We start from the raw sequence: 22,698 nt of genomic DNA, 5'->3' as shown, positions 1-22,698 counted from the left end.
TCTAAAAGAGGAAAAAGGGTGAGCTGGCAACAACTGCAACCTGCTCCTTATTGTTTATTCCCATCGGCGCATTGGTCACGTGATTGCACCCTTCAAAATAGGTGGGATATGTATGAATTTGGGTGCATTCATTTTCAGAGGAAAACGTGAACAGTTTGTGAGAACAGCCTGAGTGTATAGGGGCTTCATGGCCCTCGTTATTCAAAGACACAGTTAAAACTGAGTGTTATCAGAAATCATCAACATGATGGCTGTAAGAGCAACAAAAGGAGCCAACAAGTGTATTTTTTTCATAAATAAAGATTTGAAAATTACAATAACCATCATATTATCTTAGTTTAATGTCGTTTCAGTGTGTTATGGTCTTCTTTTTTTTTCTTACAACAGTCATAACAAAAGAAATCGTTAGCATGCTGGTGTTGCGGTAGTTAGCTAGCTAACGTTACATTGTTATTGCTGAATTGTGCATGACAGTCTCACATTTTGACATATTTCCATGTCACATTCTCCCCATGTGATGGCATATGAAGCACAAAATTTAACTGAAGTCCAGCTGTGAAGTGGCTGCGCGTGCATGTTAACGTTACTGCTCCTCTATCAGTACAAACTAGGAGCACAGGTTGCTAACGTTTGCATATACAGAGCACCACTAGCAGCCTGCTAATAGAGTGCTGCAGGAATGAGTCCTAAAACTTGGAAATGAGTTCGCATTTTATCACGTATTCCTCGTTCCCTTATCTTGAAGTGAGTGGGGGTTTTTTTAGTCGGTGTTTGGTTAGATGCCTGAAATTAGGTCTGTGGTTAACACAAATTTAAGAGACTTTAATATTTTGCTCTACGACATAAAATATGATCGCTAACTGAAGAGTTTTTGTCGTAAAAAAGACAGCTAAATGTGACTACAAAACGTCATCATGCTGAACACTGCTTTAATGTCTCGTTGTTTATAGTCTTGTTGTGGCGGCCATAGTCGTGTAATGTTAGATTTTTACTTATGGCAATTATGTTTATGCTTCAAAAATTACAAAAGTGTTATTTATTTGTGAACTAACCTAAATGTTTAATTAAGCAATATCACACTCGAGCTCGTGATGTTATACTCATTTGGTCATTTTGGTCACAGGCACTCGGCCTGCGGCCTCGTGCCGAAGACAATCACAGCCGTGACGATATACGAGTATAACATCACGAGCTCGAGTGTGATATTGCTTTTATACAACAGTTCAACAGTTAAATAAGCAAGGCTGATTAAGAAATGTTGAAAAATGAGGACAAAATAGATAATTTAAGCATTTTATTTGTTTTCCGCCAACAAAAATAGTTCCCTCAGGACTCCGCTGTCACCGTTGCTATGTAACGCAGACATGGTGCGCCAGGCACTTACTCTTTATACACATTTATCAGCACGTTTCCTTTAATTGTGCAGCTGGTGAAATAAGTCTCTGGTGACTGCATGGTGGACTGTCACTTCACAGGCACAGCCGACTCTGCCTTCTGATCTGACAGTATGTTGCGCCATCGTTTTCTGATCCATGGATGGCTTCCAGTAGCTTTTTAACAAGCTCTCAGACCGGCAAGACAAAAGGTATATTTTAGGGCCCGACTCCTAATTAGAAGACTAACTTTACATATAGGCTACGTTAAAACAACATCATACCTGTGCCCACTCACTGTCATGATCTCCCTAGCTTCAAGACCCGCATCTGACAGCTTCTGTATGGCAGTCGCCCTGAGGCTGTGATTGGTGTAGATAGCTGTTGTCCCCGCCTCTTTACACATCTTCGGCAGCATCTGCGCGAGTGAGTTTATTCCCAGCGGAGCTTTAGTGTACCAGATATTGTCTGTGTGAGCTGCTGTCATCCTGGGCTTCAGATAAAGGGCATTTGCATCTGGTGGAAGTTTGTTTAAATACTTTTCCAGGGATGCAACGCAACTGCTGACCTAACTGACACTAACTGTCAGTTTTGATTTGATTGTTGATTGCAATCAGCTGTGAGGCGGAGTGATACATACACAGTGAAATAACCGTGATGTTGTACTCCAATATTGTCACGGTTTTACTGTCTCTCGACCAATCAGATTGCAGGGCCGGAACTAACTGTTGTTTAAGTAACGTTAGCATTAAACCTTTGTTTTAACAGAGTTTATTTTCTGTAATAATCAAAACTCCTATTGGAAAATCCCATTGGATTTTTGTCAGTCTACAAAAACATCATCCCTTCAGCACTCCATGAGGCAGTGTCCTTTTTGATGACTTGTTTGATAGATTGATAGTGTGAAACTTAAGCTTTGAACAAATTGCAAGCTGCAAAAGGATGCCTATAGCCCATATGAGAGAAATCACCACAGCAGAAGAAGGCATAGTTGCGATATCCAGTAACACTTGTCATGTTTGGTTGCCTAACATAAACACCATCAGTGACTACCAATGATGTATCAGGGTCTTGAAGGTTTGTCCCATTTCATAGGGGACGATTTCAACCACTTCCCCTTGTGACTCTGTTTCGAAGGGGCAAGTGGCACTCGAAAATAAGGGGTAGGGTTAAAAAAAAGAAATGGGATTGGGCTTTTGTGTATTTATGTGTTTTTTCCTTGCTGTTCTCACTGGTTCAAATTGAGCAGGGTTTGGATTGTCATGTATTTCCCTGCACTAGTCACAGTGCTGGGCCACTGTCAATCAAATCTGATAATTTTTTTGAGTATTCAGATCTCTATAAGGATCTTTCAAACTCTGATTGTTGCTTTTTTTGGCCGTGGATGTGTAATGTTATATAAAGGGCTTTAAAATATGAACATGTAGAGTCTCTCTTTGGGCCTTTCAGATGTCTCTGAATGTAGCTTAATACCCTGTATCTGAAATTACTCTTTTCTTCTTCACTAATATTGGCTCTTTTCTCTCCTTTTGCTGTCATTTCACCAGGAGGTAGAGGTCAGTTCTCTCTAGTTTTTTTTTCTACACTGCTCCTCCAGCTGCCTTATGTCTTTTTCATTCATGACTCATTTCCTTGTCTTTTTGTGTGTCTTTATCTCGGCTTCTCCATCCATCTTCTGTCTTTCTCTTTTTACTCCAAATCTCCTTCAACTTGCCCATTTTAATTAGAACGATTAATGTTCTAATTAAGTGGTGGGAAAGGCAGAGCACTTTTAAAAGGAGCCATATGTCTCACATATAGGCATCGGGTGCAGATTTGTCGGGCTCATTTCCATACAGATGTACATCCACAGTACATTCCCATCTGTCTGTGGTGTGACTCACTTAGCTAATTATCATACTGCAAGACTAATCTACAAATTATAATCAGTGTGCGATGATAATGTAAACTACTTCACTTCTCCTCTATGAAGAAGACAGAGTGTTGATATGTTGTGCTATCAACAACACTGTGCACTCAGGCCTGCAGTGTGTGAATTACGTGGTTGCTCGTTCTCTGCAGCTCCTAATAGATGATTGTTTTCTTCATGTTTCTGCAGGATGATTATGTTCGTACCTGGGATGAAAATCAAGGATCTAATGACAGTAAGTCTCTCACCATCTTGTCTTTTTTTCTCACTGTGTGCATGCCATTAACATAAAACTTTTTGTTGGTTTTCCCTAGTTAAATGTAGACTCGCACATATGGCATTTTATTTGTGGCTTAATCCTGAGCCTGCAATGACAACAATCTGATCAAGCACTTAAATTTTATTTTGAAAAGAAAATGATCATGCACTGAGCAGTTTAATCTGAGCAAACAACAAACAATTATGCACTCAATTAAATGTCGCTTTAGTTCCTTAATCTAGTTTCCTCCATGAACATACAAAAACATTTACGCTAATGCTTTTTGCACCCAAGTGTCGGTAGCCAACAATGCTATATATACCCAGGTGTAAAGAGCCAGTGTGGCTCCCTACACCCAAGTGTCCTAGCAACATCTAAATATAACGTTAACACAAATGGGTCTTTTCAGCTGTTTTACTGAAGTTTATGTACACAGTGTGCATTCAGCAGCTTTATACATCCTAAAAACTGAAAATAATAAGTCAACCAAGTCTTAAAATAATACACCCACACTGATTCTCACAGGACTCAAACTCCAGTCCCTTGTGTGAAAGTCTTCTACTTAACCCACTAACACATCTTGCTACCACTGTGGACTTTGTCGCTCTTTATTCTGTGTCTGTGTGTCAAGTTTTTTCTTGTAAGTAGGTACGTGTAAGTAGTCTTTTCTTGAGTTCAAGCCCTAACAAACTCCTCTCGGCCTTGAGGCGTCATTGTGACAAATACAAGCCAATCACAGCACACAGTGGGATCATAGCCCCTCCTCCACTGCACAAAAAACCCCACTAACGCCCACTAACATCTGGATTTTTAATGTAATGGGAAAGGTTACAATAGGCATTCGCACATGGGTCAAATGACTCTGCGGTAATCATGGGTATTTATCGGCTCCGGCACTGATCGGCATTGATGGAAACACCTGGGTGAACACGCTAATTTTGAATACGCCCACGCAGCACTCAAACATCGATCCAAATTAGTCTTGAGTTTGAAAAAGAAACTGAATAAGTGAGAGATATAAAAAAAAAGGTAACCACCATAAAGTTTTCACAGGTCTCCATGCTGCTTTCTACTGTTTACTAACCTGTTTGCCGGCCTGTCCATGACGTGATCATGACGCACAAAACAAAATAAATACACAAACAGAGAAAGGCACACATCTGTGCTTCAGAGCCATGGACACAGCTCTGGTCTAGTGGCAATGGAAACGGAGTGTATAGCCTATTTTTAGCAGGTTTACCCATTTAAAAATCCTGCGTATAAGATAACATGTTGTTTTGATGGGTGTAAATGGCCGAATAGCCTCAGTGTAACTATTTTCACCTTCTCATATACATTTAGTGAGCACAAAATAGATTTGTGCTGCTCAAATTATATTAATCCTTCAACATTAATATATTATTCTTTAAAGTTTATTCCATATATGCCCAAGTAAAAGACGATTTAGAAAAATGCCTGTTTCTGGACAAAGAGTTTTTCATTGTCTTTTTGAGAAAGTTATTATTTGTGTTAAGATTAGAGTCTGTTCCCTTGATGCTTTTTTCCTCTGGTGAAAGTGAAAGACAGAATACTTCCATCAAAGCACAACATGAATCCACAGTTGTGCAGCGTGTTGGAGTGAGCGCAGTTGCTTCTTCATTGACTCACACACTCTCCTGTCAGACTCTCTTTTTGAGCTCACCATTATGAAATTCTGTTATATCTTGGCTGCTTGACAGCTGACTCCAAGCCCGGTCGGCTTCTGCAGTGAGGACGCTTTCACCTCGCTCGTCAGGAATGCATTTATTCTGTGGCTGCAAAACACGCTTAAACAGACATTAAGAACGTCTCTAGCCGAGCAACATTAAGGCAACACACAACCCACAATGCGACACTCTTAATGCTCACTCTGTAACACAGGGATTGAAGCAACACAAGGAGTGACTCCATTCAGAGAGAACATCTGCTGCTGTTAACACGTTAATGTCTATACCTTTGCAAAAGTCTGTTTTCCGTTAAAATATGTTTGATTTAACAACCAAAACTCAAAGTATATCCACATATATCAGCCCAAGATCAAAATAAAACCATATTAAATCCTATCTGGTAATTTATGTGCTTGCAAAAAAAAGAAAGTCTCCTCACGCACTCAGGATTGAGGCACAAACATACTTCCATACATATAGGATTAAAGGAAAAACTCATTTGGTATAGCTGCCTGGGATGCATGCTGATGCAGTTAAAGCAAAACCACATAATTTATTTAAATTGAATGTCATTAGCCTGTACTGTAGCATGAAGACCGAATCCGTGGCCTGTGTTTGAACTGTGATGCTTCCCAGACCGTCAGCGGTTCATCGTGTTAGACAGCGCTGCGTCCGCTCTGTGTTTGTATTCCGGGGTCAGCCGCTCGCTGTCCGCACTTGTAGCGGCTCCTCAGTGAAAAAAGGTTGAAAGATGTTAGCGCTCTGTTTTATCTGCCTGAGTGGATCTGATGTGCCTCCCCCAGGAGATGCTAAACATTGGCTCGACTTCAACACATCACCACTTCGTTCTGCTTCCTCCTCTTTTTTTTTCCTCCTCTTTCCCTGCTGCACTCAAGCAGGAGCCGGGCATAGAGGCTGACTGTCTGAGGTCTCCTCCCCGACTCCTGCTGAGACTCCCGCCTTAATTGAGCCTCTGCAAGATGAAGTCATGACAGAGTCGTGTCCTCGACCGTTGTCGCTTGATTTGCAGCTTAAATGAAGTCGGCTGAATGGCAGAGTCCATTAGCGCAATTTCCAAGGGCTTAATGAAGGACTAATTATGGTTTCCAATGAAAGGCCAAAGAGGGAACTAAGAGCATGAGAGGAGAGTGAGACAGAGGTGGGGGCTAATGTGCCTTGATTTAGTGTAAAGTGACTGACATCAACATTATTCCTGCCAGCTCTAAGGCAGTTTGGTGATGAGGAAATTGTGGACTGGGGGGAGGAAGCAAGTCGACTAGTGTAGGAGAGGATGATGAGGTGAAAATGAAAAAGGGGAAAATGAAAGGATGTCTTTGTGCTCTGTTTGTCTGTCAAAGGGAAGCTGTTTGTTCACCAGGAGGAAGACAAAGGGGAGGTCATTAGAGTGCAACATCACAAGCACAAAAACAGACATGTATACCTGCAGCCAGACTCCATTTGAAGCCTACACGTCCGCGTCCATCAAAAGTACAAGACAAACCCACCAATGTGAGGTTATGTGAAGCCTACTAAAACACGACATTGTAGTGAATAAATATGAGGCAAAATGTAGCGATAATGCACTTTATTCATTATACGTAAAGACGCGATTCATCTTGTCAGTAACAGGATGTAACCCTTAACCTGACCTCAACCCTAAGTGCCTCGCTTTTAACGAAACACTTCATAGCCTCATAGCTGGGTCATGTAGCCGCTCCGGCTGCAGCTCTACCTACTTGCAAAAACATGTAATAAAACTGTAATGAGCTGCTGTTACGTGTCACATGTTGATCTGAAGGGCTTCATGTATATTTTTACATTTAAAATGAACCAGTCTTTCAAGAGCAAATACATCCTGAGGCTGTACCTTTCATTCACAGAGATATTGACCTCAGTGTGTCACTCTGAGCACCTGGTAAAGGTGCAGTGGAGATTTAAATCAGTGCTGCGTTTTCAAGTTCTAAGTAGTCATTTTCTGTGAAGTGAAAGCCTCTCTAAAATGTCAGCTCAGAGAATGAAGAAAGATAGCTCGTCTTTAAGCTTACAATGCATTATTGATCACCTCTAGTGAGTGTGGTTTTGTAGGATAAGAACATACAGACGGTTTACAAAGTAAAGGAAAAAACAAAAAGGTGTTGAAGGTGCATCCAGAGCTGCTTTAATGCTCCTTTGCATAGATTCTACAAGTCTCTGAAACTGTTCTGAAGATTTAAATACCACACTTCCAAAAGATATTCCCTCATTTGGTGTTTTGATGATGGTGCAGGGGAGACACTGTGTAAACTGAGGTTGATTTTGGCCCTAATTGGTCGCCCCCCAACACACGATCGGTTGGATCTCTTGAAATTTCACTCAGCTGTCTATCAGTTTTAGCAGTTCCTCGGTCCGATTTCTCATATAGAAGCTGTCAAAAGGTCTGTTATAAAATGTAATGAGCCTGTTTTAATATCACTGGAGTAGTATTGTACATGTTGTGGCGAAAAAGTCTCAACTGTGAACACTGTGAAATAAAACTGAACCTCGCTGTAGAACAGACACCATATTGTCTGCATCCTCCGACCATCTGTGGCGTCATATTCTTCTTACTTTCCATTCATAGCAGAACTGCACAAAGTAATGCTGCCTTTCTCGCCTTTTGTCAACATTGTTGAGGATGCCATCGTCTTGTTTGTTCGATTGTCTATGGACAGAAGCAACACTGCGTTTTGTGCTTATACTTAGTGAGAGCTCTGACTCAAGAAAGAGCAACCATTGGGAATAGAGGGTTTAGAGCCATCTGACCCAGCTGATAAGCAATATTACACGAGAGGGTGCGCTTTAACGTCATTTGTGGCACAACATGGAAATGGCGGAGTCGTATTTTTAGTGATGATCCAGGTGTGTTGTTATACTGATTTAAGCACAGTCTAAATGTGTTGTTGACCAATCAGATTGCTTCATCAGAGCTACATGTTGTATAATTAATTTTAAGTAACCCCCATTGACCACTTCAATAACAGTGCCCAAATCTTTCCCACAAACTAGCCTGAACTAAATGAGATCAGAGAAACACTCCTGACTTATTCAACATCCAAATACATTTTTTTCCTTTTTATTTTCTGTCTGTTGCTCCGTAATTTCTTTTTTATTTTTCTAATTCACCTTGTTTTAATACATTTCTCAGTTCATTTGAACCTTAAGTATTGCAAACTTATTTGAAATACTGCCTTTTCCTCTTACATGTACGATTATTCACTTGGATTGTGATTTTTTATTTCTGTTTTTATGTCAGTTTTTTATTTGTTTTCATTTTTTATGTCCTCTTAATATCTGTACTTAAAATTCTTCTTCCAATTGTTCAACTGTTTCACTCTCAGAAGCCCATTAAAAAGAATTTAAAAAAATAAAAATAATAAAAAATGAAACAATAATAATAAGAAATAAAACAATAATAATATTAATAATAATGGACAATTCTGTCTCTTGTAATTTATGTCCAGTGCCGTCATTTACTATAACTCCAGTCTTTCCCCAGCTATGACCATGCCGTGGTTGCCGTGTGCAAATATAACAGAATTTAAAAATGGATGATTAAAAATGTTATTTCTAAATGTAATCCTGGGTTTTGCATAATCATCCAATGTTGATGCTCTCATATGGCAATAGCTTTGAAATAATACCCCAACTTATGTCGACCTTGGCAACATAGATCAACTTCACAAGTGGCATTGCTATAATGTAGGTGTTGAACTGTGTGTGCTCAGCTTTTATGAGACTTTAGCAAAGCTTTATATGCTTGCCTTAGGTAGTCAGATGAATAGTGCTTCCCTGGTTTTATTTTGCACAGCATAAAAGCCCCTTACCTATCTATTTCCCTTTTACTCATTTTGACGTGAGTGTGCTATCTCCCTCCATTGATCTGCCTTCCTTTATGAGAGGCCTAATGAAGCGAAGAAGCAAAAAGAGGAGATTTGTCCCTCTGAGACATCACTAAATCAGCGTGATGTCTTCACTCCCGAGCACCGATGAGCCTACAGGCCTCGTTTCTCAGCCAGGCAGCCCAGACTGCTGCACCGCCATGCAGAGGAGGACGGGGCTTTTGAACTGTCAACACTCCTAACGCACAGACAGTCAACGCCAACAGCAGACCGAAGTGAAAATTTGCATTCAGGCACCACAGTGGCTGGCTCCACTTCAGCCGGCGCTGTGCAGAGTGAGGGAGAGGTCAGGGTAATTTGCAGTCGATTTCTACAGTCAATTCATCAATCCAGTAGCTGATTGAATCACCTCACTCTTAAGACAGTAAACACTGCAGGAGAGCAGTTGTAATTTGGACTTGTAAGAACAAGCAAGTGTATATAGGCATACAAACGCACAAACACACCAACACTCAAGCGTGTGTGTGTACAGTACTCATACAAGACCTGATCTTTTTATACACTAGCTTTCAAGTGTACCTTGGATTTCACAAGCTTTATCTCAGTCAGAGAGGCCAGGTGAATGGTGAATGGACACTTTCTGGCAAATCAATGGTTTCAAATCAATGGCACATGCCAAGGAGGCAGGAAAACACGCTGAGTCCACACTCCACAGGGTCTAGAGTTTGATACCTCTTGAGGCTATTGATAGATACTGTCGCTTGGAGCTCACTCACAGACACATTTGGTAGATTGCCATCAAACATCTTGTTGAAGCCTTCAGCTGGATGTCTGCCGACTAGCTCGAAACTTAACGTCAAGACAACAGAGCAACTGAATACAACCTGAAACCCCTGCTCTCTGTGAGACCTCTCCACCGCTATTAACACATTTTTTTCCTACAATATCCACCAAATCATACTCTTCCCCCACCAGGGAGTCTGTAAAGCTCCTTGTACACGCTGTACACATCTTGTGTCCAGACTTCTACAACTCCCAACCTCCAAAAGCTGCAACAGTCCTCCAGGGTCTGCTGCTGTCTTCCTCACCTTCACACTTCACAGATTTGTCCAGTGTCACCCCGTCCTGCACTCCCTCTTAAGGCCCACCTGGGGCTGCTTCTATGAAATTCAAAACCCCACATACAAGGCTGTGAAGGGATCGGCATGTACTCCAAATCCAGAGGGGAGTTAACCTCCCCATGTACAGTATTTAAAACTAATCTTTTTAAGACATGCCTCACATCCTCTTCTTGCTACTGAACGTCCTCTATTCAGCATCCTCTAATTGCGCTCCAACAAAAATCCTTCACATTCTACATGGAGCTTGAATTCAAACCAGTTCTGCTTTTTTTCTCATTTAGCCTAAATGGTCATTCTGTGGTCAACCAAATATTTAAGAAAATTTAAATGAAAATATTACCAAGAGTTTGCTGATAACATTGATACTGGTATTGATTTACTCATGTGACTCTCAACGAGAAAGTAAATTTGCCAACTTGTGGAACCATTAATTTAACAATCACTACGTTTACATGCACAACATGTTCCATACACGTTTGCCCTTACTCTGAAGGAGACAATATTCCTACTAAGCTGGCTAATGAAAATTAATATTCCAATATTACTCCCATTTACATGCAGCCCTGCATACTCCATGCCCCAACTTGTCATTTATAATGTCAAAATATGGAAAAGCAGAACAGCTGGAGCTGCTTGTTATTTTGCGTCTTTGCATCAAAATAGAATTTTTTAAAAAGTTGGTGGCGGGCACAGCCTCCCTCCATCATTCCTTCACCCACCTTCTTGAAAAGATCGGTGTTGCGATATTTGCGCATATCCAGAAATCTGTTAGTATCCAAGTCTTTTATAAGATTTAAAGTAGATGTGTTTCTTCTTCCGACCAGACTTGTTGGCTTTTCTTTTGGGCGTGCATCTGCAGTCTTGCAAGCTGTTGGTGAGTTTGTCCGTGTACAATGTCTCCACGACAACAGCCAAGAGGCCATGTATCGCAAATTGCGGTAAAAACCCCAGTTGAGATGCATATTATGAGTGGGCTGTATACATGTCTAAATAATGTTATTAAAACTCGAATAATACTGACATGTTCCACGTCTTAATCGGCTAATGCTACACTCAGAATATGTAGAATTCAGAATAATAGGACAATATTAGCGTGTATCAAAAGGCTATGTGTTTTTTGAAATGTTTCTGAAACCCACAGAGAATCATCACGTGACTCTTTAGTTCCCCTCAGCTCTACTTAGGATTTTAGAGTCTTTAGCACTGTTTCGGTTTGACAGCCCACAACAGTTTTGGCTCAGTCTCACCGCTCTCATCAATCTAGTTTTCCCATTGCATGCTAAGCACCAAACAGCAGATAGAAAATAGTGGTTAGCATGTGAACATAGGGGTATTAAGCCACCAGATGATTTTCTCCGGAGTTGGTGGAGACCAAAACAGAGCTAAAAGGAACATGACTATTGGACTGGCATTCATCAGATGAACAGAAATATCACTCAAAATAAATGCCAACATTCCTCCGTGTCTGCTACATTAAGCAATTTTCGCCATCACAGGTGACCATATGTCAGTGATTTGTTTTCAGCTTGTTGCACTGCAAGTAGCCAAAACAAAAAATCAATGCAGGTTTAAGTTAAGCTCTTTATTCTCCTTCTCTTGGTGTGCTGATTGTTTTTTAGTCACTGTGGGACTTCAAGCCTATTTTCGCATTAACTAGACTAACAGACGTAGCAGAGGCATGTCTGGCTTCACCTGGAAGACAAGATAGCAATGATGATGTTACCCACTGAGTGCGTAAATAGTAGATAAGAGGTTTGATGATGAGTACGTGGCCTCAGCTTTGCTTCTGTTATCCCCAATCTGCAGGGATAAACCTCATGCAAATCTGGATTGGATTATACTGAAGCACAGGGAGCCTAATTAGGAGAGGTTTACTGCTGCAGGCATCAGTTTAATACCAAAGGAGACTTTGGAAAAGTAAAAACTGGAAGTAGGTGGGTGCATCTGGGGTTGAATCGAGGGAGACTGGATGCGACTAGGAAAATAATAAACACGCAGGCAGAGCGTGAGTGAGAATGCACAGTGAAGATGTCTGATTTGAGGAGGAGACAAAGGAATGTGAAGAGAAGGAAGAAAGGGAAGATTGATAGACATGATTGCACAACGGGGGTCTCAGAAACAGAGAGGAGAGAGTTCTCAGAAACACCAGATTGAGCTGCAAATCACAGTCAACCCAGGAATGATTCCCGGACCACGGAGAGCCTGTTGCTATGGAAACGTCATCATCGCAGGCACTGCTTTAATCCGTGGAAGCCTGTTAAGTTAACATGAGGCTCAGGCAGCCACCTTATGCTTCTGTACTCACAACACAACGCTGTGCCAGCATTGTAGCCGCTCGCTACACGACAAGATTTATTTACAAATGTTTTGCTATTAGAAGACAGGATTATCTGCTCGCCGTTTGTGCGCTGCGTCTTTAATTCTTTCATTCATTTTGCTTAAGTATTGGTTAACTCTTCATTGCATGGATTGTCAAATGCATTGTTTTGCATGCTTGCCCCCTCTACCCACTGCACTGTATCCCTATTAGTACCTTAATCTCCTTGTCCTCCTTTGTGTCAGGAAGTACTGTAACGGTTTAATTGGCTTCTGCACCCTGATTCTACTGATGCGATGGGGTAAAGTAGACTGAGGTGGTGGAGGGGGGGATGTTAAACCTGCAAGGAAAGAAAAAGACTAGAAGGGCAAAGCTGTAAGATGTGCGCAATACTGTACAGGGATACTTGGTACAATCAATGCCGACCGGGATGCAGGGCGACCAGAGGATGAGGCTCCACTGTTGACAGTCTAAATGGATGAGGAGTCTGCATCTGGGCATTAATGCCTCCAAGCCTCACTGTGTCTCAGTCAGAGCAGTCAGTCAGTCAGTTATACAACCAGCTCAGCCATGACAGGGGGGTGTATTGTTTTGGATTTGCTTCTCAAATCAGATATCTGTCGGTTTGCTTCAGTAATCCTGTGATGCTGGCAGCATTAATGTATTCAGCCACCGGAGAGGACAAGAGAGTAGATCCTAAGCCTGTCTGCGAAATTATAATGGTGCCATAAAACGGGATACAGTAAGAGAAGGGGGATGAATGCGAGCACCTCTGTCATGTAGATGAAAGCTGCAATAGCTGGCTGTGAATAATCTGTATTTCGGCGTATAGCACTGATGGATAGTGTAGGTGAATAAAGGGTCGGGGGATGTGAAGAGAATACAGTGTGACATCCGGGTCGGGCTCCAGGAGGCCTGCTAGGAACAGACAGATGTGACATATGAGTGTGTGTGGGGCGCTGACACACGGCCCAGTATTAGCTGCTAGCGGAGAGGGTGATGGATGGATGGGGCAGAGTGAGCTAGCCAAACAGGCTTTACCCTACATTGCAAGAAGTATTTGTCATAGCAGGTCACCTAAAATGTAATATTTAAATAAGTAAATAAAATCTGCCAGTGAAGTGTGACAATTGCACTTTCCTCCGGCATAAATCAATAAGACCGTCTTGAGACTAGTTTTACATTATAAAGATGATTTTACAAAAACTCGGAACAAGCTTCTCCTTTATCTTGTTATAAGGTATTTTATTTTTGTTTTCAGGATCTTTTTCTACTCTCAATAAAGCACTAAATGCCTCAAGATGCATATCAGTGACAGTGCAAAACCAACAGTTAATGCAATGCTCAAATAATTTAGACTGACTCAGGTTATGCTGAGTAAACACACAGGAGAAACTGGGATTTTAGACTGGGAGTGAGAAGTCTAATGATGGGCAGAGACAGATAAAAAACAAGGTAGAAGGTGAAGCAGTGATGATGCTACAGTATACATCTCATTTTCTATTTTTCCCCAGATGTAGACACCACCAAGGACCCCTGTCAAAAGGTTAAGTGCAGCCGACACAAGGTGTGTATCGCCCAGGGCTACCAGAGAGCTGTGTGCGTCAACCGCAAGAAGCTTGAACACAGGTGAGTGTATGTAGCCCCTGGGCAAAAGCTGACTAACTCCCAGAACACACGCGTAGTCAAAAATCTCCTCTGTTAATGGACACTAACATGAGATCAGCACGACCAAGTTTGCACGCTGTGGCTTGTGCTGGTCTGGGACGTGGTAATAATAAAGCCTGTTTGTGCACCGGTGCAGTACGACTGCCTGCTGTTTAATGATAAGCTAATACATTCGGACAACATGGAGGAGGGCAGTTCGCTTCGTGTTCAGGTTGACGCTGCTGTGTCGGTACTCTGAATTAGCACAGCAGTTGCTGTCTCAGCTGGACTTAGTGAGGCTGAAGTGTTTTTGTGTCCTCTGTCCTGCAGACTGAAGCAGCCTGCACTCAGGTCTCCTGATGGAAATTGTCAGCCCTGTCCCATCTCCTCCACCGGGCCTGTGTGTGGATCGGACGGACGCAACTATGCCTCAAAGGTACACTGATGCAAATACACATCCGTAGTGGTACAAGAAAACTGTAATTAAAAAGTAAGTGGTTATTAAAAGTATTGCTTTACACATTTAAATAGTTGTTGTTAAATAGTTGAGTATTGCACGATATACACCAATTTGTTAGGAACACCAATGCAGTCTAATACAACAGTCCTGCAGTAAATCCAACCGACATGAAGGTTAACATGTTCAGTTCTTGTGTTTTAGAGAGATGCTAAACCTGCCTTGATTCAGCTTTATGGTCATTTTGGAGGCTGCAGTTTGTTGCACTGTTGAATTTGTTGAATCATACTGAGAGGTGTTACATTACATCCTACACATTTATATCAATGAGGTTAGAGTAAATAATAGAAACACCTGTCAATGTAACACAGTATAATTCAGCAGCACCACAAACTACAGCCTCCAAAATGACCATAAAGTTGAATCAACTGCTGAAGAACCTGTCATACATCACTAGCCCATGACCAAACAGCAGATATACAAAGTCAGCAACTAGCTGGTGAATGTAGTGGAGCCTTTAGCAGCTCAAGAGATAGATTTTTTTCTCAGGGGATGGCGGAGAGTAAAACAAAGCTAAAAGGAAAGTGAGTATTGGATTTACATTTACCAGCTGTCCAGAAACACAACTCAGAAAAAATGCCTTCATTGTCCTCTGGATGTACTGTTTGTTTGCCATAATTCATGAGGGGTTAAAGGAATACTTCACCCCCAAAATGGTCATTTGCATGCCAATTACTCACCTCGTGTAACCTTGAATTTGGGAAGAAAACTTTGTTTTTCTTGCATGACTTTTCTTGCGTGACCAAAGAGCCCAAAAAAACATTCTTGATAAACTGAAGTCATAGGGGTCCACGTTTAACAACAGCAAAACTGTATCAACACATCCATTTACAAACCCTCACACAGCTCATGCAGTATAATCCAAGGCTCATTTATCCAGTCTTATGCTAGTAGAGCCTACACCGTACTCTACACCATAGCCTGATGTGCACCTTCCCAGAAATGTAACTACACATTGCCGCGACACAGACCTCCTGGCTTTTTTTGTAAGCTGAAACCATTTCCCTCGGTGGAAAGGAAGCTTTTATTTACTTTAATTTCACAGATAAGGAACAATACATTGTGAAGACAATAAAGCCTCCACAAAAATAGCATTCTAAGTCTTGTGTGTGATTTACCTTGACTTCATATGAGCAGAGGAAATCTCCGCTAGTTTCTAAGCTAATTCACACAGTGTAAAATGCCACAGGCTTGTGCTAATAACGTTAGCATGTTTTCTAACGGAGACAAATTTTGAAACATTACCTTTGTTAAATGTTGCTGTTTTTCTTGGCTTCATATGAGGAAATGTCTGCTAGCCACTATGCTAATCTATACAATGTAAAATGCCATAGGCTTGTGCTAATGACATTAGCATGTTGTATTTGTGGGGGAAATGTGTCCAGCAAAAGACAAGTGCTTTGTCTGTGAATCTTGCGAGTTATTGTGAAGCCTATTTGTGTACTTGTGTTTGAAAATGTCTCTTTGAAGCCATGTTTAGTGTGTGTTTTGGGTGTGTTTTGAATCAACTTAACTTTACAGCACTTCACAGAAACCCCTAGCCTGAGTGTCAGACTGAAGCTCCCAGAATCTTCAGTCTGACATGGCTTCCACTGAAGGCGATTTATAAGGGGGAGGGAATTTGATTTTTTCCCTAACCAATCAGTAGAGAGATCAACGACTCACCCAGAATCTGACATCATTAGTATCCATGCCTCCGGGGTGCCGAAAACAAGCGAGCATTGCCCGTTTAAAATGTCTCCGTCGTTGTGCACGCCCAGCTGCATCGCCGTTAAATCCAGTTTAGCAGCTTCCTTAATTTGGTCCTCCATTAACGCGAGTAGTGGCGAAATACCTCGAGAGCATCGTCAATGTGGTCTGTAGGATCTGTAGCGGTCGCCATTGTTGCTATCCTCTCCAGTTACCCACCGGCGTACAGCTTGACATCGGCGTGGCGCTGATTGGCTAATCGCTAGACCCCCTGCGTTCATTGGTCCGTCCAGCGTTTGGACGAGATAAATCGCAAATTCATTGAAGTATGCCAGGCCAGAGATGCAAGCCTACTCAGTTGAGTGGGCGGGGTCTATGGTCTGGAACCAGGCTAAGAAACCCCACCACCCACTAGTGTTTTGGAGGTGTAACCGCAGAGTGACACAGAGCACAAGTATAAATGCTCACAACAGCATAAGCCACGTGCATAGGCTACAGCGTATCCTCTGCATAGAGCTGACACACAAGTACAAATCCTGCTTAACTGTAATACAAGTGATCATTTCTGAGGTGAAGTATTCCTTTAATATGTCACTATTGTGTTTACAGCTTGATTCTGCTGCCCCTAATTGGCAAAAATACAATCAACGCAGTTTAAATATACAAATAAAATCCTTTCTCTGGCTTTATGTCAGTGTAATGAATGTGCATTTCTCTGAAAAGAAAAGATGGTAGAAATAATCACAGGGTGTAGGTGGAGGGTGGGAATCATTGGCAGTGGAACTGTGCAACATCCCCCTCAATAAAGAAGTGAACATGATGTACGTGTGGCTTCAGCATCACATATGTTCTGCACGCTTAATAATAACATATGTTGTGTTACTAAGAATTGCTAAAATATTCTTGACACCTATTACCAGGGTAGAATATACTAACAGACACATGTTAAAATCACTGAAATACTTTATAGTGCATATGTGAAACAATATGTGCATCTGTCAGGTGCTGGCACATTTATTCCCAGCTCTGACTTTGTGTTATACACATGCTAACATGATGTACTAAGCATTGTGGGGTAAATAGTGACACACATTGCATATTCAGAGCTAAGCAGTGTGAAGAGACTCCCGGGGGGGAAAAATTGAGACAAAGAGCCGTGATGTATAGCCTCAGAAGGACCAATTGGTGGCTTGTGGTGACAGAATCCCATGTGTTTATTGATTTATGCTTTGTCTTCTGGATCACTATTCCCGACCTTGTGTGCAAGCAGAGGTTGAAAAGCACATTCAGGAGCAAGTCTCAGATTTGAATTAAGGCGGTCACCTCATGAATATTTGATCTGTGTTGCGGCAATAACTCATTTTACTTCACCTTTGTGTCCCCTTGTCGATGTCGCCGGTGTGTGTATGTGTGTGTGTTAATGCATGTATGCGTGTGTTTGTATTGCAGTGCAAGCTGGAGCAGCAGGCGTGTCTTACGGGGAAGGATCTTACCTTGAAGTGTTCAGGTCTGTGTCCTTGTCCAACTGCTGCCCCTGCGTCCACTGAGAGTAAACACGGTGAGATCCAAACACAGCAACTATGACAAAAAAATACATGCATATGATATGAATTCACTGCTTTTCTGTCACACACATATTCACATTTTTTGCCTAACTGTGGGGATCCATGCACACTCACACACAGTCATCATAGAAACATGAATAGGTGAAACAAATATCATATTCCTCCTCTCCCTCTGGCCACCGCAGAGAGCTGTACCGGACAGGATCTGGCTGATCTCGGGGAGCGTCTGAGGGACTGGTTCCAGCTACTGCAGAGCAACGCCAAGCAGAACAACAATAGCAAGACCGGGACCAGATCCACTGCAGTCAGCACCACTTCAGGTTAGAGCTGCTGTCCAGACTGCATAAGGAAGGAGCTGCAGTGCTGTAGTTACAGGCAATACACTATAAAAAAAGTTAACTCTGGTATTAATTGGAAAAGCAGAAAGCAGTCTACAGGGAAAATAAAATCCTCACAAATTTAGCTCCCCGGTTCGGCTGGTGGTGCTTCCACCCTCGTGTTTTCTGCAGGCAGCTCTCGCTGGATAGATCTTGCAACCGATTGCTGGATATCAAACATGTTTGAAAAACAGTTGCGGGGCTGAAAACTCTCGATCAAGATAACATTGCATCACACACAGGAGTATGCTGTGCTTCAAAGCAACAGGAAGTGAGTCTCAGGATCTGTTCGACTACAAGTTAGTGCCCGATAAGCACCTAGTATTAACAGGCTGTAAAGTCTAAAGTAAGAAATCCTTGTAATAGGTTGATAATGGTAAGTTCTGATGCCATTTTCCAAGAAGAAATTCATTTTTGTTTTGAAAGCGGGAACATAATTAAGAAAATGACTTGTACTGGAAACAGGAGATAATTCTGAGCACACTGCCGTGGTTTATTTTTCATTTTATTTTTCATTTGTGCAGCTGTCCCCTGATAAAAAACGAGCGTATGTTTGTGTGCCTTTGTGTTTGCAGTGCTGGACAGGAGCCTGGTGGCCAGCTGTAAGGACTCCATAGGCTGGATGTTTTCCAAGCTGGACACCAACAGCGACCTGTACCTGGACCAGGCGGAGCTGGCTGCCATCAACCTGGATAAGTACGAGGTCTGCATCCGGCCCTTCTTCAACTCCTGTGACTCCTACAGGGATGGCAAGGTCTCCACTGCTGAGTGGTGCCTCTGCTTCTGGAGAGAGAGTGAGTACTGTGGGGAGGATGTGAGGTTTATAAGCTGTGTGTGTGTGTGTGTGTGTGTGTGTGTGTGTGTGTGTGTGTGTGTGTGTGTGTCAACAGGCACATCCACGCGCCTCCGTGCTGACATATTCCCCTCGCATTCAAACTTCAAGGCGCTCAGCTGCCCTCAGGTGCAGCCACCTCTGTGTTGTGTGCTGGTCCGTCACTATTTGTCTTCCTACTCATCCTCCCATTCCCTTGTGGGGTGAAACGGTCACCGCAAGGAGCTAAAAACATTCCTGCTGCTTGTTGACAGCCCGGTTCTCCCACTGCTCTCGGAGACTGAGCCTGTCAGCAAAGCAGCCAAGCAGAAACTAGGTCTCCGTCCCAAGCTCATACACTTCTTTGTTTGGGAAGGAAACACAGTGGAATTGATTTTAAAATTGCAGAAGGTGATTAGAAAACATTGACTGCACTCAGAAGAGACGTCAGTTTTGACTGTTGATTGTTTTTGGCAGATTTCGGGCAGTCATTATCTCTGCTCTATGTCTAATCGTGCCTAGGAGTGTGCTTTGTTCTCTTGTAAAAAACAATTTTCTGTTCTTTTAAGAGCCACCCTGCCTGGCCGAACTCGAGAGGATCCAAGTACTAGACGGCGGCAAGAGAAAGTTTGGTAGGTATCTGACTTCTCATAAGAGCATTTCAGCCCAATTGGATCTGTCTTTCTTGTTGGAGGGATTTCATCCAGCAGATGACAAGCAGGAGGCGGGGATTAGTTCGTGATCAGTCTGGTGGATTTAGAACTTGATACTGACAGACAGCAAAGGAAATCAGCCATCAGTGTGTCTTACATGTATGTGTGAGTGGGTAAATGTGTGTGTATGTGCTTGGACATGTGTGTGTGTACGCATGTGCGCACTGCAGATTTTGGCTGGCTGACTGGGCTCTGAGTCAGGACTCTCCAAGGACACAGAGCGGCGAGCAGGGGGCAAGCTGCCAGCCCGACGCTCAGATGTTCCCTTGAAAGAGTGGACGGACAGTTCTGTTTTGCCCTGTCCTATTTGTGTTTTTTACATCATTATAAAACAAGCCTTTTTGAAATATTAAACGTCACGACACATCCCTCCATCTCTGAGGAGTGTGACAGGGAAATAGTTGAAAAGATAGTGGTAAGTGTAACTACAGAATGTTGTGCACTGTCATATGTGAACGCAGGCTGTATTTCATATTCATGCAACAGCTCAGAAATTGAAAACTGTCCAATCTTGTGTCCCTTCCTCATCCCGGGATGATTAGCTAGCCACCACCACCCCACACACTACCCCAATATGCTGCAATATGCTGACTTAATACTTATTCACCCCTATCTTGCTCCGTGAACATATTTGTATTCATGGAATATGGAATCGGCTGCCACATATGCTGCATGCATTACATTCTCACTTGGCGCCATGTGTGATTACCATGATGCAGGGTGTGTTCATCTGCTTGTAGGTTAAGGCCGCTTTACCATACCCGACTCTTATTTATTTTTTTGCGTGTGAACGCCAGGTCGATTCATCCCAAGCTGTGATGAGGATGGCTACTACAGGAAGCAGCAGTGTGACAGGGGAGAGTGCTGGTGTGTTGACCAGAACGGAGGAGAAGTAGCCGGATCTCGGATGCGTGGCAAGCCAGATTGCGGTAAGCCCTGTAGGTGTCAGCTGTATGAATGAATTGAATTTAAACTTGAAAGCTGATTTGGCGAGGGAAAAAAAAACCCCTCAAAATGTCTGCTGCGGATTGGCCCACTTCTCTCCAGCACCCCCCACATGCATTCTGCACAAGGCTTTCTTTATGTTTAAGGACTGAGGCCCACTGCAACATAACTCACTGCAGGGACCAGTGCCACATTCATGTGTCCGGAGTCATTTGCATTCTAAAGCGCCGCTTGTCGCTGTGAGAAAAGTCTTTCAAGATAAATGAGGGCTGGTTGGACTGAACCTGCGCCTGATAAGAATGGCTCCCCTGGCAAGGTTTAGAAATAGCTATTAAAATCCAGACAAAGTCAAACACATGCCCGTTTTTTTTTTTTTGTTTTTTTTTACTGTTGCAGTCAGTGTTTTTAAATCTATTTCGGCATTTCTCATTGATAGAAAGGACTCCGTCAAAGTTGAGAGGAAGACATGCTGAACAGAATTTATTGCAATATACAAGATTGCCACAGTGGATAATTCAATCTGCCTGCATCCCACCCCTCCTCTGCCCTGCATGTTTTCCCTCTACAGATGATGAAATGGCATATTCAGGTGATATTGGCAGTGGAGTTGGATGGGAAGACGAGGAAGAGAAAGAGGCCGAGGAGACTGCAGAAGAGGCTGAAGAGGAAGAGGGAGAGGTGGGAGAGGTGGATGATGGGGGCTATATCTGGTAAACGTGTAGTCAAACCTCTCCATAGGAGCGTCTTGAACACAAACACACACATACACACACACAGATCCTGCAAAGAGATGGACGCGGTGAAGCTCTCACATTCAGAACAACACTGGTTTATGAAAAAGCGAAGGGAGAGGGTTGCACGGGTCGGGAGAGGGAAGATGCATATGTCATTATGGGTGTATTTAATGTTACAGGATGTACTTTAAACGGGAAGGGGAAGGGGGACATGTCACTATTAAGAAATTATGGGTCTGGATAATTTTGTCCCTCATACTTGTGAATCTTTGTTCTCTTCTGTTGTAAGTCCTTTGAACTATCTTTGAGCAGTTTTTAGCTGATGCATAATGGAGACCTTAAGCAGCTGCAGGTGCTTGTCATGTGCTTGCATAAAAAAATGGAGAAAGATAGGGTGCATTTCAATAGTCTAAATTGGCCTCTTTCATCTTTCCGTTCTGCAAATTGACAACATTTAGATAAACAGTTTTGATTTCAGGCAGGAAATGGGAGATAAAGAGAGGAAGCTGCGTTGGAGTATTGAAAAGCACCCCCTTGACTTTATCGTTTTCATGTCATTCGCTTCAGCTCATATGTGACGGTAGTCATTCATCATGACTTATTGAAAAAAAAAAAGTTTCTCACGCATCACTCTTTAGCTTGTATATAATGTGTGTATCAGAAGACAGATTGTCACCTATTAGTCCCGTTATCAATGCCTTGAGAGACTAGCAGAGTATACTGCTTAGTTGACAAGTGTACATCGTATCATAATGTGGATCAATTACTGTGTTTAATAAAAAAAAATAAAATAAAATAATCTGGTCTATGTGGCCCAGCTGGCCGCCGTACATCTGAGTCTGTGCTTTTGTCCTCTTTTCATTTCTTGTGTAGCGTAGTACAGCATATACGTAGGCATATATATTGCTATTTTTTCAGTGAGCATTGACCATTCTTGGTTCACCAAATGTATATTTCTTTTATATCTGTGGTTTCCTGATTTTAACAGGTCTTAAAGGAATCCAACCATCTGTTTATTAATTACCCTTTCCCGTGTTTTGCTGAATTCTTTAAGAAAACTTTTTCCTGCATTCCTCCTGTGGACTAAGAATCCAAAACTGGAGATAATTTTTGATGAATTGACCCTTCGCTAAGACCCTGGACACAGACTAACATAGCATCAGGTAGGCACAGACGAGG

General features: G+C 42.3%; 1 protein-coding gene across 1 annotated transcript in view; it reads left to right on the top strand.

Moving 5' to 3' along the window:
* Nucleotides 1–22,359, top strand: part of spock2 (SPARC (osteonectin), cwcv and kazal like domains proteoglycan 2) — a 39,119-nt gene extending 16,760 nt beyond the window's left edge. The window contains exons 2-10 of the mRNA XM_049599822.1: nt 3,472–3,517; nt 14,036–14,150; nt 14,499–14,604; nt 17,824–17,932; nt 18,125–18,259; nt 18,892–19,110; nt 19,697–19,759; nt 20,638–20,769; nt 21,354–22,359. Of these exons, the coding sequence (XP_049455779.1) occupies nt 3,472–3,517; nt 14,036–14,150; nt 14,499–14,604; nt 17,824–17,932; nt 18,125–18,259; nt 18,892–19,110; nt 19,697–19,759; nt 20,638–20,769; nt 21,354–21,499 (1,071 nt within the window). The 3' untranslated portion in view covers nt 21,500–22,359. The remainder of the gene's footprint in view (nt 1–3,471; nt 3,518–14,035; nt 14,151–14,498; nt 14,605–17,823; nt 17,933–18,124; nt 18,260–18,891; nt 19,111–19,696; nt 19,760–20,637; nt 20,770–21,353) is intronic.
* The last annotated feature ends 339 nt before the right edge of the window (nt 22,360–22,698 follow it).

The sequence above is a fragment of the Epinephelus fuscoguttatus genome, linkage group LG16 (genome assembly GCF_011397635.1).
Source record: "Epinephelus fuscoguttatus linkage group LG16, E.fuscoguttatus.final_Chr_v1".
In the NCBI taxonomy this organism is placed as follows: Eukaryota; Metazoa; Chordata; class Actinopteri; order Perciformes; family Serranidae; genus Epinephelus; species Epinephelus fuscoguttatus.
This window is presented reverse-complemented; position numbering and strand designations above follow the sequence as displayed.